The following is a 12,996-nucleotide window of genomic DNA, read 5'->3' on the forward strand; positions in this document are numbered from 1 at the left end:
TCAGAGTTTATCGGCGTTCTCAGAATACGCTCGACATCAATAGGTTCGAAAACTTAAGGTTAAAAAAGTTTGCCTATACTTATTGATACCAATTTTGGTTCCACGACTATTAGCAAAATGATAATTTTGATCCACATGTTTAATTTCTATTAATTTTGGTCCCACAACTATTGTTTTAGTACTAATTTTCATCCACAATTATTATTTTATTGCCAAAATTCCTCGCACCGGTCACCTATCTGTTTAAAACGTGCAAAAATATAAAATTGTTAAGGGTATATTCGTCATTTTCAACTTAATATCCCTATTTGAGCATAAATAAATGGATTTAATTTAAGTCCTAAGATCGATCAAAATTTACAGTTTTCCTCCTCATTTTACCTTAATTTGAAGAGGAAAACTGTGAATTGTAATCGATCTTAGGGCTTAAATCTCTGTATTCATGCTCAAATTGGGATATTGAGTTGAAAATGACGAAAATACCTTTAAAATTTTTAGATTTTGACATGTTTTAAATGGATGGTGACCGACACGATGAATTTTGGCACTAAAACAGTAGTCGTGGGACCAAAATTGATATTTTCTCTATACTTATTAATGAATTGATTGCTTATAAATTGGTCAATCTTACTACCAAGTTTTTTTTTTAAAATACATTTATTAATCAAATTAAAGAAATAATCAATCAAGTAGTGCACCATCAAATGATGACTACCAAGTTCTTTTTTTTTTTTTTTTAAATACAGTTATTAATCAAATTAAAGAAAGAATTATCTTCAAAAAAAAAATTATAGAAAGAATCAATCAATCACCTAACATACGAAACTTTCTGTGGAGGTGTGTTCGGTACTTGCTACTTGTTAAGGAAGTGTTACGTACCAAGCATGTTGTTGTTGGTGGCGGCTGTTCTCTATGCTCCTCTGAATCGGAAACGATCGAACACATTTTCTGTGAATGTCCAATTGCATGTCAGGTTTGGGGTTCTCACTCTATTTTGCATGAAGTTTCTTTTGTGGAATTTGTGAAAGCAGAGCTTGATAACCATGATAATGATCGTGCTCTACGCATGGCAGCTATCTTTTGGACTTTGTGGCGTGTGAGGAATGATCTGGTGTGGAATGGAAAATCGTGGTCAGTGAGCATGATTAAAGCACATGTAGATGTTCTCATATCATCATGGAAGCAGTGTTATAGCTCACCTGAATCTTCCACTCAAGGTATTAATTTATTTACTAGCACATGGACTCCCCCCACCCCCCCCCCAAATGGTCAATTCAAATGTAATGTTGATGCTGCCCTTGGGAGTGATAATGTGAGTTTTGGTGCTGTGCTTAGAGATCACACGGGTGGATTTGTGGCTGCATATGCTGGACGAATGAACTGTGCTCGGGATCCTTATCTTGCTGAGACCATGGCCGCGAAAGAGGCTCTCACTTGGCTCAAGAATCGTGTTATGCCTAATACTATAGTCGAGTTGGATTGTTTAAATTTCTGTACCAATTTCAATTCTCAGTATGAAGATTTTAGTTATATTGGTTTGATTATTAAGCAATGTCGTGTAATTGCTAGAGACATTGGCGACGTTCATGTCTGCCACGTCAAAAGGTCAGCGAATCATGTGGCTCATATGCTTGCACGGGCGGCTGGTTCTTTCCCTGTCCTTACTGAATGGGACACTATCCCGCCGGATTGTATTTCGGATTTGCTTTTGCTTTAATGAAGTTGATTTTGATTTTCAAAAAAAAAAAGTAGGGCACCATCAAATGATGAATATTAAGAGGTGAATTTAGAGAGGAAATGTAACATCACACTGTCATTTAATTTCATATTATATTTATACAAGTGTGTTTTACTACTGTTGGTGATTTTTGTGGTTAATTGTTTCGATTAAAGTGTATTAGGATGTGTTTGGTTCATGAGTTTATACATTAGAAATGGAAATCAAAATCATAGTTAATTTTTTATTTACAACTTTTTAAAACACATCCAACTATGGATTTTGATTACCCCTTCAATTAAAAATTTCATTCCCTAATTAAAAAGGGGTGTCATTCCATTTTATTGGTAATCTAATATTAGGATAAATTATCTTGATTTTTTGTTTTTGTAATTTTCAAACATTTATTCCTATTATAGAGTCATACACAACCAAACATCAATATTGGTAATCATTTCAAATCCACTTTCACCAAAACTCATAACATTACTACGTATTTGATTTCATTCCGATTTCATGTGCAAACCAAACACAAACCTTATACTATAGTAACAATAACAAAATCTTATGAGAGTTGGAAAAAAAACTTTTCTCATAAAATCCTAATATATATGTCAAGTATTCAGAAGGAAAAAAAAAAAAGACAAACAAACAAATTTGGTTAAAAAGTACCATGATTGAATGTGAATGTTTATTTATTTTACTAAAAAGAAAATAGTAGTTAATTAGGTAAACAAATAATTGACATTCTTAATTTCTTATACAAGCTGGAATGGCGGTCTTTGGAATCTGAGTGTGCAAGCTAGTGATGTGACTATTTTTTGAATTTTTGACAGCATGTTAACATATTAGATTATAAACACAAATTTTAAAATGCTTATATTGATTACAAAATCTTGTTTGTTGTCTTGATATAATAAAGTTGTTAGAGAGAGACACCTTGGAACTGGATTTAAAACAACTAACACCTTATTCAACAACATAAATGAAGTTTTATCATATCTGATCTGTGACAATTCTGAAGAATTTGAACAACTCAAATCCTCAAAGACATAAGTTATCTCTAGTCATTAGAAGTTATTACTTAATTCAACAGACATTGAATCTCGATCCTAAACTTTCATAATTAGATATTTGTATTTGCCACTTAAGCCAAAGTGATTGGTCACCTTTATCATCTAAAAACTAACTCTGATTGCTAAAATGGAGTGGCACACTATTGCAGACACAAACTAAACTTGGAAAAATCTATTAAGTTGTTAAGAGATAATCTTAAACACATACATCCAATACATTAATTATAAGGCTGTCATTCTCCCTTCAAATTTAGAATTGACAAGCTTATATGGCATTTATTGTAAACATTTCTATTTTTTTTTAATACTGAGGTGGATTGCAAATTTGCAATGCGTACAAAGCTGCCACAACAGCTGAGGCTGCGGCAACTGTGTACTTTTTTTTTTGTTTATTCACTTTATGTACTTTTTTTTTTGTTTATTCACTTTATTTTCTTTTCTTTTCTTTTTAATTTTATTTATTTATTAATGTTTTAAAGTGATGTGATATTGGGTTTCACTTTTAAAATAGATTGAATTTGCAGGGATGTAGTGTAAATAATAAATGATTTATAAATTGTGTGATATAGAAGTGTGATCTATTTTTGAGAGTAAGAGAGATTTGTAGGGATAAGGATAGCCTAAGTTATAACTGCAGTGCAGCTCCCACTCTCATCATCCGTGTGGGAGTGTTAACCGGGACACCGGATGCCACTAGACCACAAGGTCTTTGGCAAAGGTTGGCATTTTATTATAAACAAATTAAAGTTAGATGCATCTTCAGATTGTTACAGTGTTGCAGATAGATATGATGCCTGTGAGAACATCTCATCTGCTGCTTAACTATTTTTGTCAAGATTTAACCAAACAGTAGCACATAAAGACACAGGCAAAGAATACAAACCACTACAGTACAATTTCCTTTATATCAATGTAAAATATAGGTATATTCTCCATGAAAATATTCATATCATTCTCCTCATAAAATGCAAACATTGGTATATTCTACCAAACACATAAACCAATTCAAATCAAAATACCATGTTAACAATTCCGATTGCCAATTCCATGTTGATTTATATGTGGATGCATACAATTGAAGAGAATTAGTAATATTACTCACATTTATTAATACCTTCATTGGTCCTTCGAGTATTGTGCTATTACCAGCAAACATCCTCCGAGTATAAAATGACCTGCAAAAGTCTTTCAAGTATCATAAAGTGACCAACAAATGCCCCTGAGTATACAAAAATTACTACATGTGGTCTTCCGTTAACAAAGGTATGAGAGTGACGTTACATTTACGACTTTGGTTGGGTACACTCAGTTTACCCTTCAATTTAACTCCACTTTCACACATTTGCTAACGGAAGACTACGGATGGTCACTTTTTGATGCTCGGAGGACGTTTACTAGTAACAGCACAATACTCGAAGGACCATTAGAGGTAATAATTCGTCCAAGCTGATTTTTTTTTTTTTGAGTATTTTACTGGCTAGAACATTGGGAATAGATTAATTTTCACTCTTAAATAGTGATTGCAGATTTTTCCTCACCTTTAAACAAAGTATGTGAATATGGTTATAATAATAAAGTCTTACGTCTGTAAAGGAAAACAATTTAAAAAAGTGGTAAAGTATTAATATAAGAATTGACGTTAAAGAAAGAAAAGCAATTTATCATGTAAGTGAAAGGCTGAAAGCAGTACAAAAATAATGTATGAGCTCTGCTCTTCACTCACATGCCCAAAAGACGTAATGGATTTAAGTATGAGATCGAAGAGCAGACACATGCAAGTACAGTACATATAAATTTCTTACAGAAAACAGATGAAACTTTTCATTCATTCCCCATATAACAAACTACACCCACCCAAGGCCACTATGCTTTTCATATTTGTTAAAATACAAAAAGTAAAAACCCGATGAAGTCACATTGTAACTTTATATATACAAAAATTTGTATATTTATACAATGGATCAGGTTTTGCATGGCATTTTAGACCTTGATCTAAAATGACATTCAAATTATGTGTTTGCGTTTAATATATTGTGCGGCCTGTCGTTAATAGTGTTGGGAAACAATTCTCGAAATACCCAAGAAATTGGATGAAAATGGAAAATCCACTAAAACAAAATATTACAAGAAATTCCATGAATTTAAACCTAAATCAAAGGTTAGATAAACCTGGAATACAAGGGACGGTGAAGAACGAACTTTGGGGTAGATGTAAGTACGAGTCGAGTTGCCTCTGTCCTTAAAACCTTATTTACCGCCTCCTGGGGTGCTGGAGCGTTGCGGTCTAGGTTTCCCAGGATAAAACGTACTACAATCCGCCGTTTGAGCACACAAACTTGGATCCGACGAACGAGAACGTGGATGAACACAGGTGGCTAGAACGAAGGAAGAGCAGAGTTTCGAAGTGCAAAACCAGATTTTCGTACGTGTGTAAATCTCCTGCTCAACCTGGTAATATATAGTAGAGGCCGGAAGGGATTAATGGCATTGATAATGGCATTCATTCCGCACATGTAACCTCCATCCACTAAGCACGAAATTAACTTCCCACTAACAGTTCTTTAATAAGAAATAATGGCAGGATTAATCACATTAATTCCTTAATGCCAAAGGTCATTCTTATCAACGGTCACAGTAGAAGTGATACGTCGCCACTGGAGATCACTACGAGTTACCCTGGAAGCCACGAGACATAGCTCGTGAGAGAGGTTTGAGGCATCAGCCTTCGAGAGGTCCGCAAGACGTCATACTGCGTGACCGGCTTCCTTCGAGAGATCGCGTCCCTCGGGCGTAACTCGCCTGCATCGAGACATCGCTTGATGTCTCGAACGCTACCGAGGCGTGCCGCGAGACATTGCTAATGTCTCGCGCGTTGCCGAGGTACGAGACATCGCTGATGTCTCGCACGGCCAAGGCGTGCAACGAGACATCAGTGATGTCTCAAACTGCTATCCTTGCCGCGGCTCGCGTCCCTCGGGCGTAACTCGCCTGCATCGAGACATCGCTTGATGTCTCGAACGCTACCGAGGCGTGCCGCGAGACATCGCTAATGTCTCGTGCGTTGCCGAGGTACGAGACAAGGCCGTGGCGCTACTTCAAGAGGTCTCGACCTCTCGAAGGTTTGTGTGGTACTAAGATGGAAAAAATAGACCTCTCGAAGGTTTGTGTGGTACTAAGATGGAAAAAATTCGGCATAACTTAGCCCTGCCAATTTTCGGGTGCCGGCGCACACGAGTTCAAGCCTTTTCGAACTCATTTTTGAGATTTGATATGCACCCCCCTGCGCGCGAGAAAGAGCCTCTATGCCATACATGTCAATTAGCCTTAAAAAGACTCTTGTATTTATAGTGGGTGAAATCCTCTTCCCAAACCAATGTGGGACAAAGGTTTTCCTTAAGCTTTTCCCACATTTTTTCCATCTTAATGGGTCTACTTTGAGAACCAATTTCTCATTCACCCATTATCCATTTTGAGCGTATAATATATCGATCTCTTCGTCTCACTACGAAGAATCCGAATCCACTTTGACCCGACCCAAATCGGATGTGGACCCTACATATATTTATACCACATAATGGCCACTTAAAATGCCATTTATTGCCATTTTTCCAACAATCCCCCACATGAATGAAAATTGTTTTCGGGATAATTTTGGAAAACGGAAACAACTGTGTTCAACGGTTGATTCCTGCATAGCAGAGGTAGGTTTAACCCTTTGAACCTTGCCTTGTGAGATCTATATACCCTACTGGCTGTACGGTAGAACGAGATGTCTTTGAACCGACTGCCGTTTGTGTAGACATTGACAAATCTCACACAGGAACCATCCAACCATGTCCTGTTCTCATAACTGTGTCCATTTTGGTCGTGGGACACCTGCCTGGTTCTGCAAGAGTTTCTAAAGAATTTAGCCTAGTTCAATTCTCCTTTCAAGCGACCCACACTTCTCTCTCACATAGGTGATTCTTTCTCGAGTTTCCCGCAACTCAACACATGTCCATTTGACATTGCATACGCAGCATATGTCAGATGACAATCGAATCATTAAATCACTAGTGTGCTAGCCTCGATCGGGAGTCACTGTTTTAATGAGGAGTGGTAGGGGTCGGGGACCCCACAGTGACGCGCTCATTCCATAATTTAGTTGTCCCATTGAACCTAGGTGACAGCTAGGTTGGGTATCCACTATGGAATTTTATATACCAAGGGCTTTAGACCCATTCCTCGTATCAATTTCTCAACAACCAAAGGTTACCCTTTAGGTTAGCGGCCGCTACGTTGTCCTCTGACCTTATAATTAACAGAGACAACTCCCATTGCGAGAAATTGTTTAATGGTATTATGTCTACGACTTATAAGTCTAGACTACCATACAACTCCATACTCGACCAATTTTTGGATTGACTATCGCAAAACAATAACATTGGAGGTATGAGTTTTCCAACTCGGGAACATTCTCAACAAGAATGGCATTACCATTCAACCTCTCGAGACACATGTGTCCTGAGGTTTTCAGCGTAGATTCCAACAAGGATCTAGCTATCACGAGAATTTCCACTTTTGACTGACTATCCCGGCTCACATCAACCACGTAGCCTCTCACGGACTTAATGTCTTTTCGATATCCGGACAAGATGCTATACTTTCCAAGTAAGGCTGGATATCGCACGTAGTGCAGTCCAAAATCATAAGTATACCATAGGTATCTCATAATTTTTCCACTATTGCCTTCTAGTGCGTAGCACTAGGGTTACTCGTATCACTATAGAGTTTATAAACCGCAAGGCAATATTTGGCCAAACGCAACACATTAGAGACAATTGAACTTACTAATAATCGGAGTGTATTCTCATCAAGAAGTACAATCTTTGTGATTTTTGGATAGTTAGTATCTAACATTGTCCAAGCCACTTGATTATCATCCTTTTGCAAGGAATTAATCAATACAATGAGATTGGCTTCACACGAGACCATCAGGTCCTCTCATGATTTTAATCACGAAGATTTAAATCTGCCAATTCATATCTTTCACGTCAAATTTCCAATTTAACATGATCCTAGTAGACTTGATCACTCGATCGTTTCCACCCACGATAAGTTTATCGTGTATAAACGCATAGCAACGTCACTGTCTATCGTATACCATAGACATTTGTTACTTTGTTTATACTAAACTCGTTGGTTTATCATTGTATGATCAAAACATCACATGCCAATATTTCAGGCTTATCGTTTTTACCATACAAGGATCTTACTAAGCTACCCACTTTCTTTCATAGTGTGGAACCAACAAAGCCCTTAGGCAGTTCCTTGACTATAAAGAAATGGTTATTCAATCCACTTGATGAACTTCCAAATCCCACACCGTGGTTGAGGCAAGTATCATCCTTATGGATTTTTATTCTCTCACGAGAGAATACACATTATAGTAATCAAGGCACTCGCAAGTAATCTTTAATTACTGGCATGTCCTTATACTTCAATGAAATTAACCAGGTTTATCTTCCAACTGATGTTCCACCTAGGATCCAAAGGTTTTACAACCTGGAGGAAGAGCAACCAGTTCCGAAGTATGATTCTCTACGACAGAATCTACTTCACCTTACAGCCGCTTTTTGGTACAAAACCAATTTGCACCCTTCGAACTAGCCCACCACTAATCAGGAGATTAATTCTTAGAATTTGTATTGGACTTAACTTGAAGTTAATTCCGTAATGTTCAGAATTATTCCCTTAATAGCTTGGCCGGTCACGAGAGGTGACTTTGTCCATTCACGAGAGGTAAACTTATTTTACTTCTCATGGACATCCGTAGAAAACACAATTTCTACATCCATACGAGGCTTTATTTTCTAACAAGCCGTGTTAGAAAATCTTATCCAATTTTTAGTAAACAAGTTAGACTATGCATATCGCATTCTAACAAGTACGTTAGAAAATCGAACCACATGATTTTTCAATCCTTACCAAATCCATTCCATTTTCTAGTTAACAAGTTAGACTATGCATATCGCATTCTAACATGTAAGTCAGAAAATTTGGATTACAGGATTTTCTAAATCATTACTCACTAGCTACGCCTAGCTATGAGTTCGGGTTTTTAGGTCCTTCAATTGACCTTCGCAGAATAACATCTTCAACGAACGATGAAATTCTATTTCGTTATGTTCTTACATACGTCCGTCCGAGACATGGACTTTGGGTATTAAGAGCAGAACACATTTGGCAAGCCGCCCCCACATTTCAAATATCAATAGGATAGCTCAAACCTATCCACACTCGTAAGGAACCTTATCGAGTTACTTTGTAGGGAACCTTCGTAAAAGGTTTTTGCTTGTCCAAAAGACAATTGCTTCACCCCACATTCTTGTGGTAGGCCTGAACATATCAACGTATTGATAATCGTGTTCGGTAGCATCGTTCGATTAAGGTGAATCCACATTATACTCTCAAGTATAATACCAACATAGAAATCATCCGAAGGTGTTTCTTGTTCACCACATCGATCGCCTTTAACCGCATTAATTCAACAATTAATTTGGTTTTCACTTTATTCTTATAAAGAATAATATACCGCTACAGCGGTCCTAAAAGCAATAAACAACCTCTTCTCGCAAGGTATAGGCAGTGTCAAACTGCCCCTCACGACTACGAGAGGTGAAAGGGGTAGCAACCTTTTGCAAGGTGCAGTTAAACCCCACGTGAGGTGCTCGAATTACCTCTTCCCGAAAGACTAACATTCTTCCATATGCTTTCGTCTCAAATGATTGTGACAACCATTTCAACGCCCACTAGCTTGAGCTTTAATTCCATCTTTAATCCCGTTATGCACTACGATTAGTGCCTTAACTAATGGATTACTCTTGGTATTAAACAAGCCATTTAGACGTTAGTGCTATAGTGCACTTTCTTAGTGAATTCAATTAGCCCTTAAGATGCTAATAATACACTAGTCCATTAGTGTACGAAACACTATTACGTTGGTACGTTAGTGGTATATCAAACCCACTTTCCCAGTACTAAATACATTTTACGTTAAGCGATTAAGCTTTAACCAAATGTAAATAGGTAATACAGCGTACCGAATTGCTAAATAAATAGCAACCAATTGAGCCTTTCTGTTAGTGCTACAACATTAGCACTTAAGCTCAATTTAACCGATTATTAACCCAACGTTCCATCATTTGTCTCAATTAAATTTCACACTAGTAAGATTAGGAATTTTCGATCAAGTTAATTCTAACACAATTAACGAGATCAAATCAACCAAAATTCCAACTAGTTGAATCAAACCATTATAATCGCATTAAGAATAGCACTTAAAAATATTCTAACCAATTGAGCCGAAATGCTCACGATTATAAGGTTATTTCAATTTTTGACAATTGATTTTTCCCACGAAATCTAGAACCGAGGTTCGTTACGTGATTTCAATCATGTAACACACGAGTTACATTTGTTGATCATTAACCATATTAGCATTTCTCACTCAAATGCTACACATGCACAAAGCATATAAAATTTGAATCATACATCAAAATTATTTCACAAAATAATACCCATGTATATCGTGATTCAATATCTTTCAATGGAACATACATATTTTTAATTAATAAAAATATTACAAAGGATACTACTACAAATTTATTAAAAATAAATTCAACTAGATAGGATATTACAATAGAAATAAACTTCCTAATCCCTATCTCGTAGTAGTCCATCACACCGTGTGCCTTGTTCCATTTGATCAGCAGTCCACTCCCTCGGGGTGGTCTCATTACAGCACATCGGGTATTCGATTGTGACCTTCACTCGTCCAACCATCCACCGTACCCATTAATCCTAGAAAAGTTGTCTTCAACCTTTTCACCAGGATGACGATTCGCATTGTAACGACCCTTCACCTTCCTCACATAAACTAGTTCAGGTTTAAGCTTTCGCTTGGCTTTCACTCGATTATGATCGAAGTCATTGGTCACACTACCACAGTCCTCGGACCATGTAGTAATCACACCACTGGATCCTCCATGACTATTAGCCGATCCATTTGGTACCGAAGGTACCTGCATCGTAGGAACATTTTCCGTGATGCCCACACCGTTCTGTGAACCAACGTTCACCGGTGCTAGGGAATGTGCAACAACGTTGCCGTTCCCTCCATTGTTGTTCGCAACAACATTACCGTTCTCGTCCCCGTTAGCAAACAAGGGTAAGGCTGGATTTTCCATTTCTCCGTGGTATTCGAGAATTAGAAAATGAATAAATAAGGTTTTAAGATTGTTGGGAAACAATTCTCGAAATACCCAAGACATTGGACGAAAATAGAAAATCCACTAAAACAAAATATTACAAAAAAATTCCATGAATTTAAACCTACAACAAAGGTTAGATAAACCTGCAATACAAGGGACGGTGAAGAACGGACTTTGGGGTAGATGTAAGTACGAGTCGAGTTGCCTCTGTCCTTAAAACCTCATTTACCGCCTCCTGGGGTGTTGGATTGTTGCGGTCTAGGTTTCCCAGGATAAAACGTACTACGATCCGCCGTTTGAGCACACAAACTTGGTCCGGCGAACGAGAACGTGGGATGAACACAGGTGGCTAGAACGAAAGAAGAGCAGAGTTTCGAAGTGCAAAACCAGATTTTCATACGTGTGTAAATCTCCTGCTCAACCTGGTAATATATAGTAGAGGAAGGGATTAATGGCATTGATAATGGCATTCATTCATCCACTAAGCATGAAATTAACTTCCCACTAACAATCCTTTAATAAGAAATAATGGCAGGATTAATCACATTAATTCCTTAATGCCAAAGGTCATTCTTATCAAGAGTCACAGTGGAAGTGATACGCCACTGGAGATCACTACGAGTTACCCTGGAAGCCACGAGACATCGCTCGTGAGAGAGGTTCGAGGCATCAGCCTTCGAGAGGTCCGCAAGACGTCATACCGCGTGACCGTCGCGTCCCTCGGGCAGGCTGCCAATTTTCCGGACGACATTCGTGCCCGCAGGTGCCGGCGCACACGAGTTCAAGCCTTTTCGAATTTCATTTTTGGGATTTGATTTGCACCCCCCCCCCCTGCGCGCGAGAGAGAACCTCTATGCCATACATGTCAATTAGCCTTAAAAAGACTCTTGTATTTATAGTGGGTGAAATCCTCTTCCCAAACCAATGTGGAACAAAGGCTTTCCTTAAGCTTTTCCCACATTTTTTCCATCTCAATGGGTCTACTTTGAGAACCAATTTCTCATTCACCCATTATCCATTTTGAGCGTATAATATATCGATCTCTTTGTTTCACTACGAAGAATCTGAATCCACTTTGACCCGACCAAAATCGGATGTGGACCCTACATATATTTATACCACAAAATGGCCACTTAAAATGTCATTTATTGCCATTTTTCCAACAAATAGATTATGTGTCTGTCAATAAATTGAAGGCACACAATATGTTAATTACAAACGCATAATATATTATAATTATATATAGACACATTATGTTACATAATATTTTAATTACCAACACAATTTTTAGATTAGGGTCCACAATGCAAAGTTGAACTTAGCTGATAGTATAAAAATTGCTAACATTATTCCAAGATAAATGTTCAACAATTCACGATAATATTGGAACCTAGAAATTGGGATTTGTTTTTATCGACATATCCAATAAAAAAAAAGATAATAAAAAATAAACAATAAAAATGTCTGGAACAACCTAGTCAAGTTTGAGCATATTGTTAGTGGCGTATTAATTTTCTTGGTTTGAACTAGTGGTCCTTTGTCGATTAAAATCACTAGACAACTTTACTTTAGTATACACTCTCAAATAATAACTAAGAATTTTCTTTAATTTGTCACCCAAAAAACAAGTCTATCAAATAACATGACTAAAATGGATAACGTGGAATCCTAAGAATACAGATTCTGGATGATTTCAAATCACCAAAATTAGTCCTAATGATTTGAATATTAAAACCTGTTATTGAGTGCAGTATTTTAGCAAGGAGGAAACATTACTATCAGTATACATAGGTGTAGATAAATGGAAAAAAAAATACTTTCCTTCTATTCCGTCTCCAAAGTAAAAACATGAAATTTCCATATGGGATAAAGACAATTAAAAGGATTTTAGAGCAAAAAGATTAGATTTTGTTATACTAATATAATAATAATAATAATATTATTATTATTA

At 37.0% G+C, this 12,996-nt stretch overlaps 1 protein-coding gene across 1 annotated transcript; it reads left to right on the forward strand.

Moving 5' to 3' along the window:
* Positions 1–1,066: 1,066 nt before the first annotated feature.
* On the forward strand, positions 1,067–1,717 carry LOC116020334. The gene has a single exon (XM_031260814.1). The coding sequence runs from the start codon at positions 1,067–1,069 to the stop codon at positions 1,715–1,717; it is 651 nt and encodes a 216-aa protein (XP_031116674.1).
* The last annotated feature ends 11,279 nt before the right edge of the window (positions 1,718–12,996 follow it).

This window comes from Ipomoea triloba, chromosome 5 (genome assembly GCF_003576645.1).
Source record: "Ipomoea triloba cultivar NCNSP0323 chromosome 5, ASM357664v1".
Taxonomy (NCBI): Eukaryota; Viridiplantae; Streptophyta; class Magnoliopsida; order Solanales; family Convolvulaceae; genus Ipomoea; species Ipomoea triloba.

Coding starts and splice junctions, on each gene's coding strand:
- LOC116020334 (XM_031260814.1), top strand. CDS start 1,067: ATGGCAGCTATCTTTTGGACTTTGTGGCGTGTGAGGAATGATCTGGTG.